Consider the following 26,577-nt stretch of genomic DNA (forward strand, 5'->3'; position numbering starts at 1 on the left):
AGGGCAAAAGACAGAGAGAGATGGGAAACGGTGGGGTGTTAGCCAACGGATGAAAAGCACTGAGCAAATTTCATTAAAGTGATCCATCACAAACGTGCCCGGCACACCACACACACACAGAATTACATGCCTCAGAGAGCCACTCAGTAGCTTCTAGGAGCAGATAAGTTAGTCGCTTTTCCTGTAGAGTACAATTGAATTCAGTCCACAGATTAAACACCAGCTTCAAACCTGGAAAGGACATGCAGGTATCATCATATTTATCCTGGAGCTTAGCCATGCGCTACGAGAACACCTGCTGGGAAGGGACCTTATGGAAAAAGGGTTTCTGTCTACATCCTACAATTACCATGACAATTATATGCTGTGGATTTAAAACACTACTGCATGGAAATTCAACATGATTCAACTTGAAATAGCACAAACATCCATTTTAGACACATGAGTAACTCAGGTCAGTTACGTAATTCTGTACAACTTTCTGCAAACAACATGGTCATCAGGTTCCACATAATTAGTGCAAACAGAAATGTTTTAAGTTCTTCACGTGCACACACAGTCTAATGCTTTCAGACCGCTGTGTGCACACATAGGACTGTCTTTGGGACATTTTTTTCTTCCCCCAGAGATGATTCTCAGAATAGGTGGTTGGCTATTTGGAACAAAGCAATGCAAGACTTATTATTTCTATCAACTGTCCCAGGTGTAAAGATCACAGAATTACCATATAATGTCTGTAATGTCCAGTCAACAAGACAGCAGGACTGGCCGTGGCTGATGTGAGGGTTAATACCGGTGTTTGATGCTGCTCTTTGTACCCCATCTGTCCATTTAGAGCAGCGACAAAGATCCCTCACCTGGACATGAAAAGAGGCCCCTCTGTTTCCAATTCCATCCCAGTCCTCAGCTGGATTGGGGTGGCTGCCTCCCACTCATTCAGATGCAACACCGTCTGAAGAAAGCCGGCCAAGGACACGATTTAAAAGCAGTGAAGTGACCCAGCTAGCCATCAGTTACCAGCAGTCAGGGGCCCTTTCCTCAGAAACGTTTTTGAGCCAGCTATCAGTAGAATAGAGGAGCACTGCCTGAGACAATGCTTGAGTATAAATGTTGTCCTCTATAAAATCCACCACAGATATTAGATCACATCCAAAGAGAAAAACCAGAACATGGCTGTAGACCCTTGGATGCTCTTAAACCTTGTGCAGCCTTTGTTTGTCAGACATGCCCTCCTAGACTGTTTTTTTTTTTTTTTTTGCTGTCTCTGTAATAAAAGGTGTACCTGAACGTTCTGTAGCAGGACTCTGCTTGCAAAGTGTTTATGTTCTACCATCAAACGTCCATCCAGAGTTTAACCCTCCTGTCGTCCTGTGGGTCAAACTGACCCGTTTTTAAAGTTTGAAAATGTGGGAAAAAATATATTTTCACAGTGAAGCTTCTGATGTCCACATTTTCAACATTTTTGGGAAATTTTTGAACATTTTTTGGTGGGAAAAAAAGAAATGTTAAAAATGTTTTTATAAGAACATTCACAATAAAATCGACCAAAATCCAGTGAAATTTGCTGGATTTCGAAAGGTTTTTTTTTTTTTTTTTTTAAAAATCCGAAATTTTGGCAAGAAAATTCTTGTAAATATTTTCAAAAAATGAGTAAAAATCTTCCCCAAAAAATATCTGAAGTGATTCCATAAATATCAGTAAAACTGCTAATATTTTCTTTAAGAACATTCACATAAAAATCAACCAAAATCCAGCGAAATTTGCTGGATTTTAGTTGATTTTTTTATGAAAGAGCTTAAGAATCATTTTTAACGTTTCTTTTTTCCACCAAAAAAAGCTCAAAGGTTTCCCAAAAATGTTGAAAATGTGGACATCAGAAGTTTCACTGTGAAAATATATTTTCTTTCCACATTTCAAACTTTAAAACGGGTCAGTTTCACCCGCAGGACGACATCAGGGTTAAGGTGCTCGATTGTGAACCAGAACAATTTTGTTGCTTTGTTTTGACCAGAAGAAATCGTTGCTATAAAAACCCTCTGCAAAGTGTTTGTTGGAGTAATGGAACAGCGTTTCTGGAAAGAGCTTTGCTGTTGTTGTTTTGCTCTGAGCGTCAGACACAAAATTACACTCACCTCCACTGTGTTGGGGTGAAGGCAGAGACAAATATCTCAAAATGTGCTCAAATAAAAACCATTTGTGAGGATAAACACCACTAAGACTGGAAGAGAGAGTCGAGGTTTCTTACTGGAGTAATTTGGTGAACTGACCCTTTATGGCAGATCTGAAAATGAACCCAGCTGAAGCCCAAATACTTCAGCACAGAGTTAGCGTCACCTCTACCCTCAGCTGAGCCTCTTTTTCCTCACATTCCCTGCCTTTTCTATTTGCTCCCATTACTTTTGTTCTTTCATCTCCAGCAAACCTCCTGCTGTGTTTTTGTTCGCCTCCTTCGGCCCCCTCACTTCTGCCCTCCCCTATCTACACCCACAGCGCTGCTATCCCTCCAATTTGCCCCCTTTTCTCTCTCTTTCGTTCTTCCTCGCTCCACTCGTCCCTCCTCTGTGTGTGCTGCTACCTCCATCCTCCTGCTGTCATCTCCTGTGGGCTGCGGTCCAAAGCAAAGGAAGAAGATCAAAGCTTCCCGTTTCTCTCACAGGCCACCGAGATCAAAGGGTGGATCTATAAGCAGACGGATAAATCCCATCACACATCTATACGGGAACGCTGGTCCACGATGAGGCGGTGAGGTGACAAAGAAGAAAGTGCTCTCAGAAGCTGAATCTTCATGTGTGATGAGTTATTGATGACACAAGCGGACGTCTTTTTTTCTTTTTATGAGATATTTATGTACGTTCTACCTGTTCTTGCCATGCAGCCTTATCATTTACACATCATTTATTTTCTGTGACCCTCAGAAACTTTCAGGCCATCAGTGAGCGTTCTTTTCTTTGTTCTGGTCCCTTTGGTTGCAGTGGAACAAGCTGTAGACACGACGCTGACATTTCTGGAGTGTCCGACCTTCACCAGATATCCACTCCCAGAGAGAAGAAGTGCCGAGTTTGTGGACGCTCACAGGCGTTAACCCTCCTGCTGTTCTCATTTACGGGCAAATTCCTGATTTCTGAAAATTTGCATAGCCTTCAGGAAGAAAATTCCAATAATTCCTTAAAAGTTTTATTTGAAAAAAAAAATTCCCCCAAATTTGGCCTAAAAATTCTTGTACATATTTACAAAAAATTAGTAAAAATCTTCCCCAAAAAAATCCTAAAAATATATAAAGTGATTGCATATATAACAGTAAAACTTCAAATAGTTTCTTTGAGAACATTCAGGAAAAAATCTATCCAAAAAATCAGCAAAAAAAACGTCCAAATTTAGAAAAATTCACAAAACCTTCAGGAATAAAATTCCAATAATTCTTTAAAAGTTTTCCTTAAAATGTATTTATTATTTAAAAAATCTCTCAATTTTGGCAAGAAAATTCTTGTGAATATTTTCAAAAAATGAGTAAAAATCTTGTAAAAAAAAAAAAAATCCTAAAAATATATAAAGTGATTACATAAATATCAGTAAAACTTCAAATATTTTCTTTAAGAACATTCACATAAAAATCAACCAGAATCCAGTGAAATTCGCTGGATTTTGGTAGATTTTTTGTGTGAATGTTCTTGAGAAACATTTTTAACATTTCTTTTTTCCACTAAAAAATGTTCAAAGATTTCCCAAAAATGTTGAAAATGTGGACATCAGAAGTTTAACTGTGCAAATATGTATTTTTTTCCCACATTTTCAAACTTTAAAACGGATCAATTTGACCAGCAGGACAATGAGGGTTAAAGCTACCATATGTAACATTTCTGTCTAAAACTGACGTGGAATAGCTCATTTTTTGTACAAACTCTAGGGCAGCAGTGCATGCTAAGCAGTGGTGTGCATGCAGGAATACAGGACTATGTAAATGTCCTGCACATGTTTTTATTTGCCAGTCTGCTGTTTCTCACTGCAGTCTTTGATTGTTATTATGATTATCATTATACTGTTGTTTATTGTTGCTATTGTTGCTTTACTGTAAGATGTGTGCTGCTGTAACATGGGAAATTTCCCCGGACACGGGAAGTAATAAAGGATTATCTTATCTTATCTTATCTTATCTTATCTTAACTGATGGGATCGAACCTAAAACCTTGTTTACCAAATGCCAGTCAAAAGGAAAGAAGAGGAAGAACACAAACCCAAATCTTACCCAGAAAGGCTTTGAGTGTATCAGGGTTCAGGCTGGTCTGATGTCAAACAGTCAAGAGCATGGAGGCTGTAAAGGAGACTTTTCACTTCTACAGATGGGGCCTTTCTGTTGGTCTGTGTATCTGCAGACTATTCTCAGGGTGTTGCCTTTAGGTTGTGGTGTCGTCACTGAAGCATAAAAATGGTCGTTGCACTCCATCATGTACACAAATCGAGCATGGCTGATGCAGGGAAGACCTCGGCTATTAAGCTTATCTGGAAGTGACGTCGTCTGGCTGCTGAATATTGTGTTTTTTTATCACGCATTTGGAGCGTTGTGTGTATTTTCAGTCAAACATCAGCACTGGCTTTACAGGTGTGTGTGGTTTTATGAAGTTTTGGTAGTTTGCTAAACATCCACATTCATGTTTTTTAATGGCAAAATCTTTTCTACTGAGCAAACAGTGTGTCTTATTCCTCCTTTTCTGCCCTTATCTCTGTTTGGCTGCAGGGTGGATGTTGGGTTTGGGTCTTTGAGGAGGCTTCCCACTGTCAGACCATCAGGTGCATGAGGGCTCTCTCACTGATGTTTTCAGCTCTTTGTGTGCACTTTCTGGAAGAGTGTATTTCTGCAGTGTGCCTGAGGGAATTACCCACAGTTCATAGTCTTGCGACATTAAACAAAGAGTTACCAGGGGAAGCCCGGAAGCATTAAAAATATAAGTAAACAAACAAGCATGGAGGAGCAAATAAATCTCAACTTTACAAGAAAAAAAGTTTACATGTCAGTAGAAACACAGCAGCAGTTTGTCCTGTGGTGGATGATGATGAATTCCTCATATGGTTCCCAGTTTAGTGGCTTGTAAAGAAAGTAAGTCCCAAACCTAAAATGGTGTCAAACATGCTTTGTACGCGTCATAGCAGTATATTTGGACATCAAAAATAGAAATTGGTTTTGAAAATAAAACCTAAATTGAAAAATAAAACACTGGAATTGAAATATTTGTATTGGAAAAATGTGGCATCAAACTGGAACCAAAAAAAGCCAAACATGGGATACATGTGCTTTATTTCACAAACCCATGCGCTAAACTAATTTCTATCATGTAGGAATGCGTAGGCAATTTTCTGACTCCTTTACTGAAAGGAAAGGGAAAACATCACTATCTTTACCTCCCTGTTTTTTTCATGACGTTGTGACTTTTTCTTACTTCTCTATTGTTTTTAGAGTGTTCTTATGTTGTTGCACAGCCTCGAGGAACAATCACTTTGCATCTCACTGCACACACTGTATGAGGATATGACTGTGTGTGTGTGTGTGGATTTAGTGAATAATAATAAAGAAATTCATATTTACTATACATTCACCTCTAAAGGTAAGTTTTTTCGTACAAAATTTATTTTTCTTCCGCTATTACATGTACATAAATAAGTGTATAATTAGAATTACAGTCAGAAACTTTATTGTCATTATAAGGCAGTGCAAAACATTTACTGTGTAAAATGTGTGTGAAGCAAAGAGTTCATAAGTACCTTGCAAAAAGTAAAAAACGATACAAAAAGACCTTGCAGAAAGGTCTATATCCTCTAGCAGCCTCAAAAGGTTACCAACAAGATAAGATATCTACTCAAAAAAAAAGAAAATAAAAGCCCTTACTAGGTGATGTCGGTTACATCTGTCAGATTTTAATGATCAGGATTTAGGATGGAAACTGGAAGTGGGTGAAAAAGAACGCTAGGAACATTTCACTCTTGACTCTTGTTTCCATCCGGACATAAAAACATTGCTGGTATTATTTCCGGTGCTGTCAGCTCCTGCATGTGTTTGGTGTTGAGATGTGACTTTTTCTGACCACAAAGTTACCAGAATGAGAGCCGGAGAAGGAACCGGGAGAACACGGCGTTAGTTGGGTCCAGTCAGACCGAATATTCCCGGTTAACGGACCGTTAGCTTCCTGTTAGCATGAGCTGCGTCCCTGTGAAGAGGTTCTACCAGGAGCTGCCTGTGTGGATCGTAGAGGACCACCACGATGTAAGAACACGCTGTGAAATATGTATTTATAACGTAATGTGATTTTAAGTTGCTTCTGAAGCCCCACCAGGCTTAACTAAACCACTGATTACAGGTTTACAGACGCAACTAGCTACAGCTAAGTGGTAGTTCCTAGCTTACCGCTGAGTTAACAGTAAACAAGTTGTGTTTGATTTGTTTGTTTGATTTAAACACACACAGTTTTGCATTAGTTGATTTTAAACGAAATTCAAGTTGAGGAAACTTAATGAAATTGTCTAGATAAGTCCCCTTTTTACCATGTGTAGATGATATAAGACCAATATTTAAAAATGCTTTTGATTTAAGAGGAAAATCTGTTTCCTTAACTCAGTGTAGTTTGTTTTCTGATCATTTCATTAGAGGTTGTCATTACTCAGAAAGATCTGTGTTTTGTAGCCTTAATATTATTTTTACAGCGCAGACACTAGAAATAGGAACCATTGCTTCAGCAGTCGTACTTAAAACTGTACACATGTTCTGTGGATTTGGATTATTCAGAGAAAGAAAGACGCTGTTTCTCCAAAAACACGTGGAAGCTGAATTTTCTGAATGTCGCCTTATACCACACCAGACCATGTACCTCTGATACCACAAACTAAACTCCAGTGCAGTGTTGGCTTTTCAAAATGTCTCAATATCCAAACTCATCCAGATAGAACCCAGAGCATTCTCATTTATATTTAAATTGTGTCCCTTGGATTAAACAGTTTGTTAAATGAATCTGAAGAAACAAACTAAAGCATGGTGAAGATCCAAAAGAAATGTAGTAAAGCCTGTACACAAATCCACTGCAGTGGCAAACGGTATTATTATTATTATTATCATGTTGTCAGAACTGTCTTTACATTGAGCCAGTCTGTAGTCCTTATAGGCTAGTATAATAAACAGTGTTTTCATTGGTGCTTTTTATGTGTTTCAGTGACCACATCAGGTCATGCTTCTACCACTTCTGAAAATCCTACTGCTAATACTGCTCCTGATAATAATCTGCTTCATACTGCTGGTAATGAAAACGTCTGGCCTCATGACGCTGAATTTATCCTGAGCAGTGATTTCCTGTAGAAACTGTGAATCTGTGCAGCCGCTCAGCTTTTTGTTTTGTGGAGAAGCATTAAAGAAGCCATGAAGGTAAAATATGTCAGTGACATGTCAGAAGGTGGAAATAATCAGTGAAGTCGTCTGCGGTGCCACAAGCTGCACACCACCACTCTGTTAGCTTTGCAGATGTTTGGATGCTGCTGTTTGTTTCCAGTGTTACTCGGTGTCTGAAGTAGAATTTAAAGAGTTTTCTGGAAACTGGTCAGTCACCATTTTTACAGAGACGGATGTTGTCACTTCACTAAAGCGTCTTGGCAGACTCTGTGTGAAGGTTCCAGCTGAATATCTCTGTAGCTTTTAGCAGATCTCAGAAAGGATTCTGGCTTTCTTCTGGATTAATTGTAATTTTGAGAGAAACATTAGCATGCTACCTGAGTTCAAACGCTGCTGAATAGTAATGACATTACACTGGGTCCAAATGCACATGGCTGTCATCCTTAGTGGTGTTTTTAATTCTATTGGTGCTTTTACTGCTGCTAAATGTAAAATATCTGCTTTAAAAGGGGTCTGCTTTTCAAAAACCGTATTTTTTATGTTAATTTTTAATTCCTCCTATGAAGGACTAATGGAGACCAGTCTCACATGTGAGTTTAACCCTCGTGTCGTCCTGTTGGTCAAATTGATCCGTTTTAAAGTTTGAAAATGTGAGAAAAAACACATTTCTACAGTGAAAGTTCTGATGTCCACATTTTCAACATTTTTGCAAATCTTTGAACATTTTTTGATGGAAAAAAAATAAATGTTAAAAATATTTCTTAAGAACATTCACAAAAAATTCACTGGATTTTGGTTGATTTTTATGTGAATGTTCTTAAAGAAAATATTAGAAATTTCACTGATATATATGGAATCACACTAGATATTTTTAGGATTTTTTGGGAGATTTCTATTCACTTTTTGAAAATATTTACAAGAATTTTCTTCACCAAATTTGGGGATTTTTTAAAAATTAAACTTTTATAGGAAGCTTTTAAGGAATTATTGGAATTTTCTTCCTGAATGTTTTGCACATTTTCAGAAATTAGGGGATTTTTTTTGTGGAATTTTTGGATTTTTTCAAATATTTTTGTAGCCTGTAAATGAGGACAGCAGGAGGTGAAGAAATAATCTTTGTCATGTTTTACAAACATTTGGTTTGTCCATTAAGGCTGCAGCTTACAAATGTGTTCATCATCAGTTAATCTGTCAATTAGTTTATTGATTAATCGATTGCTTATTCGGTCTAGAAAATGTCAGAAAACTCTATAAAACATCTATCAATGTTCCCAAAAACCCAATATGATGTCGTCAAATGTCTTGTTTCATCCACAACCCAAATATACAGCAGGGGAAAACGTTTCTTAAAATTTTACACAGCCTCTAATATTATCATGAAATATTTGTGGTTTTCTGCATTACTTTCCTTTTTATAATAGAAAAGTGAGCAGCTTTCCACTTTTTCACTTTTAATTTTACTGACAAAACACTGTCAGCTGATTGAGAACACTGTGAGTGAAAAATCATCAAAGTAATGATTAGTTGCAGGTTTATTTGAGGAAGCTAACCACGCAGAGACACGGCAGAGGTTTGAACTAATCAGTGGCACTAACGAGGCAGATAACGAGGATCTGCAACCGACTCGTTCTGTGCCAGGAATCTGAAGCGGTTTTGGGCAGCGAGCCAGATTTCTCCTCCATTAGTTGGAGGTAGAACATCCTGAACCTGCAGCAGTCTGAGCCCTCAATTACTCCATTAACCTCTGCAACCAAACTGCAATTTCTGCTTTGGCTAATTTCTGCATCTTGGATTGTAAGTGCTGCTTCTGCACCACGGTGTTGTAATTTTATGGCTGCTGGAGTCATTTCCATAGAAGTTTGTGTTTCCTGATGGCTGGGGACAGATTAGCTTCAAAGTGAGCTGCTTCACAGCTGTTTGTTCAGCTTTGTCCTCACATAACGGTGAGTCAAACGGCTGAAAATTGCTTCTTTTCCTGCATGTCGAGCAGGTGGTGTGCCACATCTACAGGGCCATTGCATCGAGGCACCTTCCACTGAAAAACATAAAGATGGTTCATTTGGACTCCCATCCCGACCTGCTCATCCCCGTCAACATGTCTGCTGACACAGTGTTTGATAAGGAGAAGCTCTTCAGGTACGCTTTGTGTCCAGCAGCTCGTCTCCTTCAGGCTTTTCCCTTCAGTTAAATCGTGAAGCTGCAGCTGTGAGTGTCCAAGCTGCAGCGGCTGATAACCGGAAGAAAGTGTGGAAAATTAGGATGAACGTGTTTTTCGTTTTTTTGCCATAACTCAGCAGAATTTATTCATCAGCCACGCTTTGGGCTCCGTTCATTGAGACAGCTGTCACCAGCAAAAAAACATCTGAGACCGCTTTTCCAAAAAGCATCTTAAGGCTGAGACGGTGTGAACTTCCCTGTTTGGTTCTAGAAGTGTTTCCCAGAAACAACCGAGGAAGCTCTTGGAAATGACTGAAGATGAACCACTGCTTTCTATTTATTTTAGCTTATTTTTTACATGAAGCCAGTGTTCTTTGTTAGTGTGATCTTTAAATTAGGAAATAAAACCACACATCAATTAGCCGCTGATTTTTAGGTTTGATGTGAGTTAAAACATTGAGCATTTTACTGAACTTCTGCTTGTTGTCTGCAGCTGTTTGCATGTATGATGGCTTCAGTAAATCCCTGCAGCATCACATGTGTGTTTCCACAGCCAGAGAAGAGCTGTTGGTGTTTTCCCACACGGCTCAGCAGCTCTTACCTTTTTATGGGTTACTGACTAGATTTAAAGTTAGCAGACAATGAGCTGTGCTGCAGTGAACAGTAAACTCCGAGGTCGTCCTCGGCACCCAAGAAAGTGAAATTCTGAACCATTTTACCTGGAAGTCCACATTGAATCTGCCAAATAAGAAGGTGTTGGTTCCCGCTGAGGGATGGATGTCTAACTGCCACATCCTGTTGGGTATTTCCTCTTTTCTCTTTCAGTGAGTTGAGCATAGAGAACTGGATCATGCCCATGGTGTATGCGGGTCACGTGTCCGGTGTGGCGTGGCTGCATCCATACTGGGCCCAGCAGATCAGAGAAGGAGAACACGTGATGGCCGTGGGCAGAGACTCCTCCACCACCACCATCAGGTAAGAACAGAAACAAGAAGAAGAAGAAGAAGAAGAAGAAGGCTGTTCACTCTCTGACCTGCTGGAAACATTGTTTCATAAGCTGTGAATGTTAAAAATGGATCTATAAAGTTTAGATTGATTTATTCAGACGTTTCCAGGATAAACTAAACAAACAGCACACTTTCAGCAGGACTTTTTGGGACTTTGAAGCTTGGTTTGGATTAGAAAATGAAAACTCTGTTATGTTTGGAGAACCAGTCTTCTGCTCTGCTTGGATTAGACGAGCTACAACTGTTAATCATGTTTTCTATCAGTTATGTAAATCCATCAAAGAATAACTTTTTTATTTGTTTTTTAGGTTTTTCTGTTATTGTGACACACAGCTACATTTGGCTCAGAAAATATCACGTTTTCATCTGCATTATTATTTTTATATTCATTTGTGGCCAAATATGAGACTTTGAATGGCAGCTTTAATTTTTTTGTCATATTTAAACTCATAATTAGAGATTATTTGATCTACTGGTCCAGTATGGCAGGTTTTAAATCAATGGTGATAAATATTAGTGAATCAGTTCAGGTTTTATCTTTTAGTTCCTGAAGTATCGTCATTCAAACATAACCTTGAAATTTTAATCTGCAAAAAGTGGCTCAACCAAGTGTGGAATATCACAGATACAGTTTAAACATCAGTAGTTTCTTATAATAAAAGTTTAAAGGAAATCAAAGATTGGTGCAGTAAAGGCCCTTTGAGATGGAATAAACCATTGTTTAGCATTCTCTCTGCTTTCTTTGACCCTCTGTCCTTCGTCTCCATCCTCTGGTTCCTGTGCAGGGTGACCAGTACAGACCACTACTTCCTCAGTGATGGTCTGTATGTCAGTGAGGAGCAGCTGGAGAACTCCAAACCTCTCCGACTGAACGTGGTCAGAGTCAATCCTGTCAAACCAGGTCTCAGCTCACTCACAGGTACGATGTATAGACGGCTTCCAGGAGGTGGTTTGAACCAGAAATAAGCTCATTTTGGAGGAAGACTAAACTGTGAAAGAAGCCAAAGTAGAGAATCAGACTCAGAAAAGCCTTTACTGCCGACTGAGAACACACGAGGAATTAGACGAGGTTTATAGAGTTACAGGATCTAGTAACAACAGCACACAGTAAAAGAATAAATATACAATTCTAAGTCTGAGAATTATACATAAAAATGTTGTAAGAAGTACAGGAAGTGCTGTGTAAAAAAAAAGAAAGACGACCAGGGTAATAAATACAATCTGGGCTTAGGAACCAGTTTGTTATCGGAATCCTCTGAAAGCACATTTTAAAGTATTTCAGTTGATCTGTGGACATGTGTTCATGTTTAGCCTAAAGGTGTGGCACAAACTGCACAGCTGGACCTTTAGTCCTGGTCTGTCTGTGACCCAGCAGCAGAAAAATGATTCTGATTCACTCATAAACTCATCATTCCATGTTAACATCCTATTCAAAGAAAGAACAGAAGTGTAGCTTTGTTATGATGCTGATCACATGTTTGTACTGACACAAGTAATAAATAAAGTCGTATCTCTGCTAACTTCCTCAGCAGTTTTCACCCCCTGCCTCTATCGTATATTCCAGATATATCAGTAAAACTAATATTTTCTTTAAGAACATTCAGATAAAAATCAACCAAAATCCAGTGAAATTTCCTGGATTTTATTTATTTTTTTTACTGTTGGTCAAAGTGCTTCAGTGTTCATGCTGTTTTTCTTCTTTTCTACAGCTTCTATTTTATGTGTTTTGTTTATATTGCTTATTATTTATATTGTTTGTGGTCTCATTTCCATCGTATCTAATCTGCTGCTTCTCTGTCTGACCTTTCATTGCAGGACATAAAGCAGAGGTGGACACAGACAGATGTTCTGCTAAGAGATCCCGAACAGACTGGAGTGGATGTGAGGAGGCCGGCTGCTCTCAGCTCCTCTCAGCAGGCAGTGCAGCTCTTCAGCCAGCAGAGGGCAGCAGCTCCACAGAAGAAGCTGGCAGCTGTGTGACCGGCCTGACAGATGAAGAAGATGAAGGATCAACCAGCTATGTTGTCCGGAGACTGTCTGCGTTTGTGAGCCAGGCTGAGCCTTACATCCTGGACATCGACCTGGATTTCTTCTCCTGTAAAAATCCCTTCAAGGAGCTGTACACACAGGTACTGCTGGTAGTTTTCTTACTTGTCTAACAACTAAAATCATGTATTTATTAAACATCTACAAATGCATGTCAGCTTCTCTGTGTATATTTCTTTTAATGTTGATTATTTTAATTATCTTTAAGGGAACTTAGCTTCCTGGAAAACAGAGTCAGACTAAAAATAGTTTGGAATCATTCATGAAGTCACAGAAAGTCCCTGTGGCCTTTAAAGGATCAGGCTTCTAAGTTCTGCACTGAAGCAAAAAGGGTCAAAGTTAAGACGGCAATAGTGGACATTTTTTAACCCTCTGAACCCCAAAAACCCTCCAGAGTGTTTGAAAAGGCGTGTTAGCTTTAAAACTGAAAACAGAAAGAAATGCTCGATGTGTAACATTGTGACTGGTTGAACAACTCTGATTTGTGGTTTTGTCTGAAACATCAACCAAAGCAAAGCTAAAATAGTGATTTCATAATGATGATCATTTCTGTGCTCCTCAGCACTAACGAGAAGTCGTACAGGACTCAGCTGTGATTAACTGACAGTTATTAGATGAACTGCAGGTTAAAAGCAGAGATGAGACATCCCAGCAGTAAACTGTAACATGCAGACTGTTTGTTCAGTGTTGCATCAGAACAATGATGGATGTGGGGATGGCAGCTTTATTCATTCAGTTTTTGTCAAATTCATCTTTTTTTCATTATTTATTCCATCTTTGTTATACTGCAGAAATAGCACACATCTTTAGTTCTCTATTCTTCTAGTCTTGGTTCTGCTGTTTCCATGGAGGTGCAGGACTTTATGCTGCAGTGACTTTTTTACAGTCAGTAGAAATGTGACAGGAGCAAAAACATGCCCAGAAAACGTTTGGTGCTCTGAGGGTTCATGTTTTCTGCTATTGTTAGATTAGATTTAGATCTTAAAACATATTTCTGCAGCTCTTAACCTGTAAATGTGTGATTCAGAGCTGCAGAGAGCAAAGATGAAGTCTGGGCAGATTTAACAGACATAGACTGTTCATGAACTGTTTTACTGAGACTTATGCTGCATTGAAAACGTTTTAATGTTAATTATAATCAGTGGTTATTTGTGTCATATGGTCAGTGTCTGGCCGTACTGTACGGTTTTCTGCAGTCAGCTGTAACTATGATTCAGTCTGCTTTGGCTTCAGAGGTGTTCAGACGGCTGACAGTGGAAGAGAAACACGTTCCATCTGACATTTGTGTCAGCGTCAGACAAGAGAAGATATTTAATCAGCGCTTCTTAGGACTTTGAAGACCTGCAACCAGCCTGTGATAAAGAAAGAACTGATGAGACGACTTTTTAAATTCCGTCATGCAGCAGACGGCTCCAAAGTGTTTAAGGGTTCCAGATCCACTCTGCATGTAAAACAAATGTTCTGTGATCATGTCTGAGGATGTTTAATACGAGTTTATCAGCACAGCATTCATATCTGCTGTGTTCAGTCTTTACCTGGATGTTCCCTTTTTACTAAAACACAGACTGAAGTACAGAGGATGTGTGCTGTATAAATCTGTGCATCTTCATAGAATCTCACTGTACTTGAACTGTGACATGAAGAATGTTTTCCTGGAATGACTTCAGCTCTGCGTTGTGTTCAGGAGGAATACTCCATCCTTAAGGAGCTCTACAACTTCAGAGGACCCGGTCTGAACGCTGCTCAGGTCAGAGTTTTTCTGTTCAAAGATTCCACGGCAGTCTGTCAGCTCAGGCAAACAGCTTCTAACATGTAGAGTAAAAACAGGCAAACAGCTTCTAACATGTAGAGAGTAGAAACAGACAAACAGCTTCTAACATGTAGAGAGTAGAAACAGACAAACAGCTTCTAACATGTAGAGAGTAGAAACAGGCAAACAGCTTCTAACATGTAGAGTAGAAACAGACAAACAGCTTCTAACATGTAGAGAGTAGAAACAGGCAAACAGCTTCTAACATGTAGAGTAGAAACAGGCAAACAGCTTCTAACATGTAGAGAGTAGAAACAGGCAAACAGCTTCTAACATGTAGAGTAGAAACAGACAAACAGCTTCTAACATGTAGAGTAGAAACAGACAAACAGCTTCTAACATGTAGAGTAGAAACAGGCAAACAGCTTCTAACATGTAGAGAGTAGAAACAGGCAAACAGCTTCTAACATGTAGAGTAGAAACAGACAAACAGCTTCTAACATGTAGAGTAGAAACAGACAAACAGCTTCTAACATGTAGAGTAGAAACAGACAAACAGCTTCTAACATGTAGAGTAGAAACAGACAAACAGCTTCTAACATGTAGAGTAAAAACAGACAAACAGCTTCTAACATGTAGAGTAGAAACAGGCAAACAGCTTCTAACATGTAGAGAAGAAACAGGCAAACAGCTTCTAACATGTAGAGAGTAGAAACAGACAAACAGCTTCTAACATGTAGAGAAGAAACAGGCAAACAGCTTCTAACATGTAGAGAGTAGAAACAGACAAACAGCTTCTAACATGTAGAGAGTAGAAACAGACAAACAGCTTCTAACATGTAGAGTAGAAACAGACAAACAGCTTCTAACATGTAGAGAAGAAACAGGCAAACAGCTTCTAACATGTAGAGAGTAGAAACAGACAAACAGCTTCTAACATGTAGAGTAGAAACAGACAAACAGCTTCTAACATGTAGAGAGTAGAAACAGGCAAACAGCTTCTAACATGTAGAGAGTAGAAACAGACAAACAGCTTCTAACATGTAGAGTAGAAACAGGCAAACAGCTTCTAACATGTAGAGAGTAGAAACAGGCAAACAGCTTCTAACATGTAGAGAGTAGAAACAGACAAACAGCTTCTAACATGTAGAGTAGAAACAGGCAAACAGCTTCTAACATGTAGAGAGTAGAAACAGGCAAACAGCTTCTAACATGTAGAGAGTAGAAACAGACAAACAGCTTCTAACATGTAGAGTAGAAACAGACAAACAGCTTCTAACATGTAGAGTAGAAACAGACAAACAGCTTCTAACATGTAGAGTAGAAACAGACAAACAGCTTCTAACATGTAGAGTAGAAACAGGCAAACAGCTTCTAACATGTAGAGTAGAAACAGGCAAACAGCTTCTAACATGTAGAGAGTAGAAACAGACAAACAGCTTCTAACATGTAGAGTAGAAACAGGCAAACAGCTTCTAACATGTAGAGAGTAGAAACAGGCAAACAGCTTCTAACATGTAGAGTAGAAACAGACAAACAGCTTCTAACATGTAGAGTAGAAACAGACAAACAGCTTCTAACATGTAGAGTAAAAACAGACAAACAGCTTCTAACATGTAGAGTAGAAACAGGCAAACAGCTTCTAACATGTAGAGTAGAAACAGACAAACAGCTTCTAACATGTAGAGTAGAAACAGACAAACAGCTTCTAACATGTAGAGAAGAAACAGGCAAACAGCTTCTAACATGTAGAGAGTAGAAACAGACAAACAGCTTCTAACATGTAGAGAGTAGAAACAGACAAACAGCTTCTAACATGTAGAGAGTAGAAACAGGCAAACAGCTTCTAACATGTAGAGAGTAGAAACAGACAAACAGCTTCTAACATGTAGAGAGTAGAAACAGACAAACAGCTTCTAACATGTAGAGTAGAAACAGGCAAACAGCTTCTAACATGTAGAGTAGAAACAGGCAAACAGCTTCTAACATGTAGAGTAGAAACAGACAAACAGCTTCTAACATGTAGAGTAGAAACAGACAAACAGCTTCTAACATGTAGAGTAGAAACAGACAAACAGCTTCTAACATGTAGAGTAGAAACAGGCAAACAGCTTCTAACATGTAGAGTAGAAACAGACAAACAGCTTCTAACATGTAGAGTAGAAACAGACAAACAGCTTCTAACATGTAGAGTAGAAACAGACAAACAGCTTCTAACATGTAGAGTAGAAACAGACAAACAGCTTCTAACATGTAGAGTAGAAACAGACAAACAGCTTCTAACATGTAGAGAGTAGAAACAGACAAACAGCTTCTAACATGTAGAGTAGAAACAGACAAACAGCTTCTAACATGTAGAGTAGAAACAGACAAACAGCTTCTAACATGTAGAGAGTAGAAACAGGCAAACAGCTTCTAACATGTAGAGTAGAAACAGGCAAACAGCTTCTAACATGTAGAGTAAAAACAGACAAACAGCTTCTAACATGTAGAGTAGAAACAGACAAACAGCTTCTAACATGTAGAGTAGAAACAGACAAACAGCTTCTAACATGTAGAGTAGAAACAGCAAACAGCTTCTAACATGTAGAGTAGAAACAGACAAACAGCTTCTAACATGTAGAGAGTAGAAACAGGCAAACAGCTTCTAACATGTAGAGTAGAAACAGACAAACAGCTTCTAACATGTAGAGTAGAAACAGACAAACAGCTTCTAACATGTAGAGTAGAAACAGACAAACAGCTTCTAACATGTAGAGTAGAAACAGGCAAACAGCTTCTAACATGTAGAGTAGAAACAGACAAACAGCTTCTAACATGTAGAGTAGAAACAGACAAACAGCTTCTAACATGTAGAGTAGAAACAGACAAACAGCTTCTAACATGTAGAGTAGAAACAGACAAACAGCTTCTAACATGTAGAGTAGAAACAGGCAAACAGCTTCTAACATGTAGAGTAGAAACAGGCAAACAGCTTCTAACATGTAGAGTAGAAACAGACAAACAGCTTCTAACATGTAGAGTAGAAACAGACAAACAGCTTCTAACATGTAGAGTAGAAACAGGCAAACAGCTTCTAACATGTAGAGAGTAGAAACAGACAAACAGCTTCTAACATGTAGAGTAGAAACAGACAAACAGCTTCTAACATGTAGAGTAGAAACAGACAAACAGCTTCTAACATGTAGAGTAGAAACAGGCAAACAGCTTCTAACATGTAGAGAGTAGAAACAGGCAAACAGCTTCTAACATGTAGAGTAGAAACAGACAAACAGCTTCTAACATGTAGAGTAGAAACAGACAAACAGCTTCTAACATGTAGAGTAGAAACAGGCAAACAGCTTCTAACATGTAGAGTAGAAACAGACAAACAGCTTCTAACATGTAGAGTAGAAACAGGCAAACAGCTTCTAACATGTAGAGTAGAAACAGACAAACAGCTTCTAACATGTAGAGTAGAAACAGACAAACAGCTTCTAACATGTAGAGTAGAAACAGACAAACAGCTTCTAACATGTAGAGTAGAAACAGGCAAACAGCTTCTAACATGTAGAGTAGAAACAGACAACAGCTTCTAACATGTAGAGTAGAAACAGACAAACAGCTTCTAACATGTAGAGTAGAAACAGACAAACAGCTTCTAACATGTAGAGTAGAAACAGACAAACAGCTTCTAACATGTAGAGAGTAGAAACAGACAAACAGCTTCTAACATGTAGAGTAGAAACAGACAAACAGCTTCTAACATGTAGAGTAGAAACAGGCAAACAGCTTCTAACATGTAGAGAGTAGAAACAGGCAAACAGCTTCTAACATGTAGAGTAGAAACAGACAAACAGCTTCTAACATGTAGAGTAGAAACAGACAAACAGCTTCTAACATGTAGAGTAGAAACAGGCAAACAGCTTCTAACATGTAGAGAGTAGAAACAGGCAAACAGCTTCTAACATGTAGAGTAGAAACAGACAAACAGCTTCTAACATGTAGAGTAGAAACAGACAAACAGCTTCTAACATGTAGAGTAGAAACAGACAAACAGCTTCTAACATGTAGAGAGTAGAAACAGACAAACAGCTTCTAACATGTAGAGTAGAAACAGACAAACAGCTTCTAACATGTAGAGTAGAAACAGACAAACAGCTTCTAACATGTAGAGTAGAAACAGACAAACAGCTTCTAACATGTAGAGTAGAAACAGACAAACAGCTTCTAACATGTAGAGTAGAAACAGACAAACAGCTTCTAACATGTAGAGTAGAAACAGACAAACAGCTTCTAACATGTAGAGTAGAAACAGACAAACAGCTTCTAACATGTAGAGTAGAAACAGACAAACAGCTTCTAACATGTAGAGTAGAAACAGGCAAACAGCTTCTAACATGTAGAGTAGAAACAGGCAAACAGCTTCTAACATGTAGAGTAGAAACAGACAAACAGCTTCTAACATGTAGAGTAGAAACAGACAAACAGCTTCTAACATGTAGAGAGTAGAAACAGACAAACAGCTTCTAACATGTAGAGTAGAAACAGGCAAACAGCTTCTAACATGTAGAGTAGAAACAGACAAACAGCTTCTAACATGTAGAGTAGAAACAGACAAACAGCTTCTAACATGTAGAGTAGAAACAGACAAACAGCTTCTAACATGTAGAGTAGAAACAGACAAACAGCTTCTAACATGTAGAGTAGAAACAGACAAACAGCTTCTAACATGTAGAGTAGAAACAGACAAACAGCTTCTAACATGTAGAGTAGAAACAGACAAACAGCTTCTAACATGTAGAGTAGAAACAGACAAACAGCTTCTAACATGTAGAGTAGAAACAGACAAACAGCTTCTAACATGTAGAGTAGAAACAGACAAACAGCTTCTAACATGTAGAGTAGAAACAGACAAACAGCTTCTAACATGTAGAGTAGAAACAGACAAACAGCTTCTAACATGTAGAGTAGAAACAGACAAACAGCTTCTAACATGTAGAGAGTAGAAACAGACAAACAGCTTCTAACATGTAGAGTAGAAACAGACAAACAGCTTCTAACATGTAGAGTAGAAACAGACAAACAGCTTCTAACATGTAGAGAGTAGAAACAGACAAACAGCTTCTAACATGTAGAGTAGAAACAGACAAACAGCTTCTAACATGTAGAGTAGAAACAGACAAACAGCTTCTAACATGTAGAGTAGAAACAGACAAACAGCTTCTAACATGTAGAGTAGAAACAGACAAACAGCTTCTAACATGTAGAGAGTAGAAACAGACAAACAGCTTCTAACATGTAGAGAGTAGAAACAGACAAACAGCTTCTAACATGTAGAGTAGAAACAGACAAACAGCTTCTAACATGTAGAGTAGAAACAGACAAACAGCTTCTAACATGTAGAGTAGAAACAGACAAACAGCTTCTAACATGTAGAGTAGAAACAGACAAACAGCTTCTAACATGTAGAGTAGAAACAGACAAACAGCTTCTAACATGTAGAGTAGAAACAGACAAACAGCTTCTAACATGTAGAGTAGAAACAGACAAACAGCTTCTAACATGTAGAGTAGAAACAGACAAACAGCTTCTAACATGTAGAGTAGAAACAGACAAACAGCTTCTAACATGTAGAGTAGAAACAGACAAACAGCTTCTAACATGTAGAGAGTAGAAACAGACAAACAGCTTCTAACATGTAGAGTAGAAACAGACAAACAGCTTCTAACATGTAGAGTAGAAACAGACAAACAGCTTCTAACATGTAGAGTAGAAACAGACAAACAGCTTCTAACATGTAGAGTAGAAACAGACAAACAGCTTCTAACATGTAGAGTAGAAACAGACAAACAGCTTCTAACATGTAGAGTAGAAACAGACAAACAGCTTCTAACATGTAGAGTAGAAACAGACAAACAGCTTCTAACATGTAGAGAGTAGAAACAGACAAACAGCTTCTAACATGTGAGAGTAGAAACAGACAAACAGCTTCTAACATGTAGAGTAGAAACAGACAAACAGCTTCTAACATGTAGAGTAGAAACAGACAAACAGCTTCTAACATGTAGAGTAGAAACAGACAAACAGCTTCTAACATGTAGAGTAGAAACAGACAAACAGCTTCTAACATGTAGAGAGTAGAAACAGACAAACAGCTTCTAACATGTAGAGTAGAAACAGACAAACAGCTTCTAACATGTAGAGTAGAAACAGACAAACAGCTTCTAACATGTAGAGTAGAAACAGACAAACAGCTTCTAACATGTAGAGTAGAAACAGACAAACAGCTTCTAACATGTAGAGAGTAGAAACAGACAAACAGCTTCTAACATGTAGAGTAGAAACAGACAAACAGCTTCTAACATGTAGAGAGTAGAAACAGACAAACAGCTTCTAACATGTAGAGTAGAAACAGACAAACAGCTTCTAACATGTAGAGTAGAAACAGACAAACAGCTTCTAACATGTAGAGTAGAAACAGACAAACAGCTTCTAACATGTAGAGTAGAAACAGACAAACAGCTTCTAACATGTAGAGTAGAAACAGACAAACAGCTTCTAACATGTAGAGTAGAAACAGACAAACAGCTTCTAACATGTAGAGTAGAAACAGACAAACAGCTTCTAACATGTAGAGAGTAGAAACAGACAAACAGCTTCTAACATGTAGAGAGTAGAAACAGACAAACAGCTTCTAACATGTAGAGTAGAAACAGACAAACAGCTTCTAACATGTAGAGTAGAAACAGACAAACAGCTTCTAACATGTAGAGAGTAGAAACAGACAAACAGCTTCTAACATGTAGAGTAGAAACAGACAAACAGCTTCTAACATGTAACATGTAGAGTAGAAACAGACAAACAGCTTCTAACATGTAGAGAGAGAAACAGACAAACAGCTTCTAACATGTAGAGTAGAAACAGACAAACAGCTTCTAACATGTAGAGTAGAAAACAGACAAACAGCTTCTAACATGTAGAGTAGAAACAGACAAACAGCTTCTAACATGTAGAGAGTAGAAACAGACAAACAGCTTCTAACATGTAGAGTAGAAACAGACAAACAGCTTCTAACATGTAGAGTAGAAACAGACAAACAGCTTCTAACATGTAGAGAGTAGAAACAGACAAACAGCTTCTAACATGTAGAGTAGAAAACAGACAAACAGCTTCTAACATGTAGAGTAGAACAGACAACAGCTTCTAACATGTAGAGTAGAAACAGACAAACAGCTTCTAACATGTAGAGTAGAAACAGACAAACAGCTTCTAACATGTAGAGTAGAAACAGACAAACAGCTTCTAACATGTAGAGAGTAGAAACAGACAAACAGCTTCTAACATGTAGAGTAGAAACAGACAAACAGCTTCTAACATGTAGAGTAGAAACAGACAAACAGCTTCTAACATGTAGAGTAGAAACAGGCAAACAGCTTCTAACATGTAGAGAGTAGAAACAAGCAGTTCTAACATGTAGAGTAGAAACAGACAAACAGCTTCTAACATGTAGAGTAGAAACAGACAAACAGCTTCTAACATGTAGAGTAGAAACAGACAAACAGCTTCTAACATGTAGAGTAGAAACAGGCAAACAGCTTCTAACATGTAGAGAGTAGAAACAGACAAACAGCTTCTAACATGTAGAGAGTAGAAACAGACAAACAGCTTCTAACATGTAGAGAGTAGAAACAGACAAACAGCTTCTAACATGTAGAGTAGAAACAGACAAACAGCTTCTTAACATGTAGAGTAGAAACAGACAACAGCTTCTAACATGTAGAGTAGAAACAGACAAACAGCTTCTAACATGTAGAGTAGAAACAGACAAACAGCTTCTAACATGTAGAGTAGAAACAGACAAACAGCTTCTAACATGTAGGAGTAGAAACAGACAAACAGCTTCTAACATGTAGAGTAGAAACAGACAAACAGCTTCTAACATGTAGAGAGTAGAAACAGACAAACCAGCTTCTAACATTGAGAGTAGAAACAGACAAACAGCTTCTAACATGTAGAGGAAAAAAATGTAGATGTAAACAGACAAACAGCCTTCTAACATGTAGAGTAGAAACAGACAAACAGCTTCTAACATGTAGAGAGTAGAAACAGACAAACAGCTTCTAACATGTAGAGTAGAAACAGACAAACAGCTTCTAACATGTAGAGTAGAAACAGACAAACAGCTTCTAACATGTAGAGTAGAAACAGACAAACAGCTTCTAACATGTAGAGTAGAAAACAGACAAACAGCTTCTAACATGTAGAGTAGAAACAGACAAACAGCTTCTAACATGTAGAGGTAGAAACAGACAAACAGCTTCTAACATGTAGAGTAGAAACAGACAAACAGCTTCTAACATGTAGAGTAGAAACAGACAAACAGCTTCTAACATGTAGAGTAGAAAACAGCAAACAGCTTCTAACATGTAGAGAGTAGAAACAGACAAACAGCTTCTAACATGTAGAGTAGAAACAGACAAACAGCTTCTAACATGTAGAGTAGAAACAGACAAACAGCTTCTAACATGTAGAGTAGAAACAGACAAACAGCTTCTAACATGTAGAGGTAGAAACAGACAAACAGCTTCTAACATGTAGAGTAGAAACAGACAAACAGCTTCTAACATGTAGAGTAGTAGAAACAGGACAAAACAGCTTCTAACATGTAGAGTAGAAACAGACAAACAGCTTCTAACATGTAGAGTAAAACAGACAAACAGCTTCTAACATGTAGAGTAGAAACAGACAAACAGCTTCTAACATGTAGAGTAGAAACAGACAAACAGCTTCTAACATGTAGAAGTAGAAACAGACAAACAGCTTCTAACATGTAGAGTAGAAACAGACAAACAGCTTCTAACATGTAGAGTAGAAACAGACAAACAGCTTCTAACATGTAGAGTAGAAACAGACAAACAGCTTCTAACATGTAGAGTAGAAACAGACAAACAGCTTCTAACATGTAGAGTAGAAACAGACAAACAGCTTCTAAACATGTAGAGTAGAAACAGACAAACAGCTTCTAACATGTAAGAGTAGAAACAGACAAACAGCTTCTAACATGTAGAGTAGAACAGACAAACAGCTTCTAACATGTAGAGTAGAAACAGACAAACAGCTTCTAACATGTAGAAGATAGAACAGACAAACAGCTTCTAACATGTAGAGAGTAGAAACAGACAAACAGCTTCTAACATGTAGAGTAGAAACAGACAAACAGCTTCTAACATGTAGAGTAGAAACAGACAAACAGCTTCTAACATGTAGAGTAGAAACAGACAAACAGCTTCTAACATGTAGAGTAGAAACAGACAAACAGCTTCTAACATGTAGAGTAGAAACAGACAAACAGCTTCTAACATGTAGAGTAGAAACAGACAAACAGCTTCTAACATGTAGAGTAGAAACAGACAAACAGCTTCTAACATGTAGAGTAGAAACAGACAAACAGCTTCTAACATGTAGAGTAGAAACAGACAAACAGCTTCTAACATGTAGAGTAGAAACAGACAAACAGCTTCTAACATGTAGAGAGTAGAAACAGACAAACAGCTTCTAACATGTAGAGAGTAGAAACAGACAAACAGCTTCTAACATGTAGAGAGTAGAAACAGACAAACAGCTTCTAACATGTAGAGTAGAAACAGACAAACAGCTTCTAACATGTAGAGTAGAAACAGACAAACAGCTTCTAACATGTAGAGTAGAAACAGACAAACAGCTTCTAACATGTAGAGAGTAGAAACAGACAAACAGCTTCTAACATGTAGAGTAGAAACAGACAAACAGCTTCTAACATGTAGAGAGTAGAAACAGACAAACAGCTTCTAACATGTAGAGTAGAAACAGACAAACAGCTTCTAACATGTAGAGTAGAAACAGGCAAACAGCTTCTAACATGTAGAGAGTAGAAACAGACAAACAGCTTCTAACATGTAGAGTAGAAACAGACAAACAGCTTCTAACATGTAGAGAGTAGAAACAGACAAACAGCTTCTAACATGTAGAGTAGAAACAGACAAACAGCTTCTAACATGTAGAGAGTAGAAACAGACAAACAGCTTCTAACATGTAGAGTAGAAACAGACAAACAGCTTCTAACATGTAGAGTAGAAACAGACAAACAGCTTCTAACATGTAGAGAGTAAAAACAGACAAACAGCTTCTAACATGTAGAGTAGAAACAGACAAACAGCTTCTAACATGTAGAGTAGAAACAGACAAACAGCTTCTAACATGTAGAGAGTAGAAACAGACAAACAGCTTCTAACATGTAGAGTAGAAACAGACAAACAGCTCCTTATTTGTACAGAGTAGAGAAGAAGAGTCAGCAGAGGAATCCTCCATGGAGCAGGAACAGCACAGGCAGTGGATCTGTTTGTTTTCTGGAGCTACACCCCAGTTACACAGCAGAAAAAAGACTTCAGTATGCAGTGGTGGATAATTTTATCATGAAATATTTGTAGAAGAAACTTTTTGTGTTTAAAAGGTGTGGCTGCATCAGACAGACACAAACATTACAAATTAGATTTTTTTTTATTGTTTACAAGAAAACTAACAAAACTAAATTCTGACCGTTTCAGTCTGTCAGCTCTCAGCATCTGTATCAGAGTCAGCAAATAACAGAATGTGTTCAAAACTGAACAATAAATAAATCATCAGATTAATTATGTAGACATGAAACACGGCAACAGAAACTGTATTTTAATAAAAAGAGCGACCTTCATTAGTGGATCTCTGGAACCAAAATGACCCAGTACTCACAATTTGTTCTGTGTTTTTATGGAGCCAGTCAATGTTAAGCTTTAAATGGCTTTTTTAGCATTAGTTTCACATTAAGTGTGTGTGTGTGTGCAGGAGGAGCTTGATGAGTGTGTCGATCGTCGTATACGTCAGCTGGAAGACCTGGAAGCAGCTTTTGCTGATCTGCTGGAGGACGATGGAGAAGAAACGGTGACACGCTGGGCCAGCAACCCCGGGTAAACTTCAGTATCACAGCTTAGACATTTACACACACTTTACCCTTTATGAGGGTTAAATGATGTTTTATCCATTAATGTCTCAAGTTTGCATGTTCTCCCTGTGCATGCGTGGGTTTTCTCCGGGTACTCCGGCTTCCTCCCACAGTCCAAAAACATGCTGAGGTTAATTGGTTACTCTAAATTGTCCGTAGGTGTGAATGTGAGTGTGATTGTGTGTCTGTATATGTAGCCCTGTGACAGACTGGTGACCTGTCCAGGGTGTCCCCTGCCTTCACCCGAGTCAGCTGATAGACTCCAGCACCCCCCATGACCCTAGTGAGGATAAAGTGTTGGATGGATGGATGGATGGATGGATGGATATTTGTGCACTTTTAAAGGCTTTTCTAGCAGTTTCAGGAGCTCAAATTTTCCAGAAACTAAAATCCAAGAACATTCAGAAAGGCCTGAAACCAGGAAACAAGTTAGTCTGCTGACACTGCATCCAGATTCCTCCTGACTGTTGTTCTCTGCAGATCAGCGTCTCTTCCTGATTATCATCAGCTCCATAAAATGCTGCAGAAAACACCACCACACGTTACCGCTCTGTAAGCCTCAGCTGGTTTTGGTTCCTAGTGATGCAGACATCAGTAAATGAGTGAATCATAGTCATTCACTGTGTCTTCATTTCTGTTTGTGTTCTTTCAGCATGGCTTCATTAGCTCAACTAGTTTCCAGTTTGAAGACAAGAACTCCAAGTCCTGACTATGAAATGGTGAGAATAATGTTCTGTACCTGTATGTGCAGCTAACAGTGACTTACAGGAGGATTACATCATCAGAGGCCTTCTGCTCCACCAGCTCTGATCAGCTTTTTATTATAAACTACGATCCATTTATCAAGTACTCCTCAAGATCTTTTATAAATGCCCATCAACCCACTAAGACTGGACCCGAACATCTGAATTTTCAGTCGTGACGGTGGTATCCGAATGTTAATTTTGAGATCTGAATATTCGCCCCCCCCCACGGTCAGACATTACATTATTGATTGAAGCGAATCTTCAGATATTCATCATTAATTGTTGCTGAATATCCGGAGCTGCTATTCAGCCCATCAACCCACCGTCAGTAAAATATTTTGCACATTGAAATTTGAGACTACGTGACAACATCTGAGGAACTAGTGAAGATAAATGCCTGAAAATGTCCTCATTGAACAAACTTATTGCTCATTGGATCAGGTCTGTAGAACACAGATGTTCAGCAGAACAGATCCAAACAGTGAATAAAAACCTGCCGTTCTTCTCCT

The 26,577-nt window shown here is 38.4% G+C and overlaps 1 protein-coding gene across 5 annotated transcripts in view; it reads left to right on the forward strand.

The window, feature by feature from the left end:
• Positions 1–5,988: 5,988 nt before the first annotated feature.
• The window catches only part of c9h5orf22 (chromosome 9 C5orf22 homolog), a 57,315-nt gene continuing 36,726 nt past the window's right edge, over positions 5,989–26,577 (forward strand). For 2 of the 5 annotated variants that reach the window (XM_051952966.1, XM_022198758.2), the window contains exons 1-8: positions 5,989–6,253; positions 9,357–9,502; positions 10,349–10,498; positions 11,316–11,449; positions 12,346–12,659; positions 14,261–14,323; positions 25,166–25,287; positions 25,975–26,041. In XM_051952966.1, the coding sequence (XP_051808926.1) occupies positions 6,185–6,253; positions 9,357–9,502; positions 10,349–10,498; positions 11,316–11,449; positions 12,346–12,659; positions 14,261–14,323; positions 25,166–25,287; positions 25,975–26,041 (1,065 nt within the window). In that variant the 5' untranslated portion in view covers positions 5,989–6,184. The remainder of the gene's footprint in view (positions 6,254–9,356; positions 9,503–10,348; positions 10,499–11,315; positions 11,450–12,345; positions 12,660–14,260; positions 14,324–25,165; positions 25,288–25,974; positions 26,042–26,577) is intronic. The other 3 variants (XR_007944176.1, XM_051952965.1, XM_051952967.1) reach the window with 2 other exon arrangements.

This window comes from Acanthochromis polyacanthus, chromosome 9 (assembly GCF_021347895.1).
Source record: "Acanthochromis polyacanthus isolate Apoly-LR-REF ecotype Palm Island chromosome 9, KAUST_Apoly_ChrSc, whole genome shotgun sequence".
NCBI lineage: Eukaryota > Metazoa > Chordata > Actinopteri > Pomacentridae > Acanthochromis > Acanthochromis polyacanthus.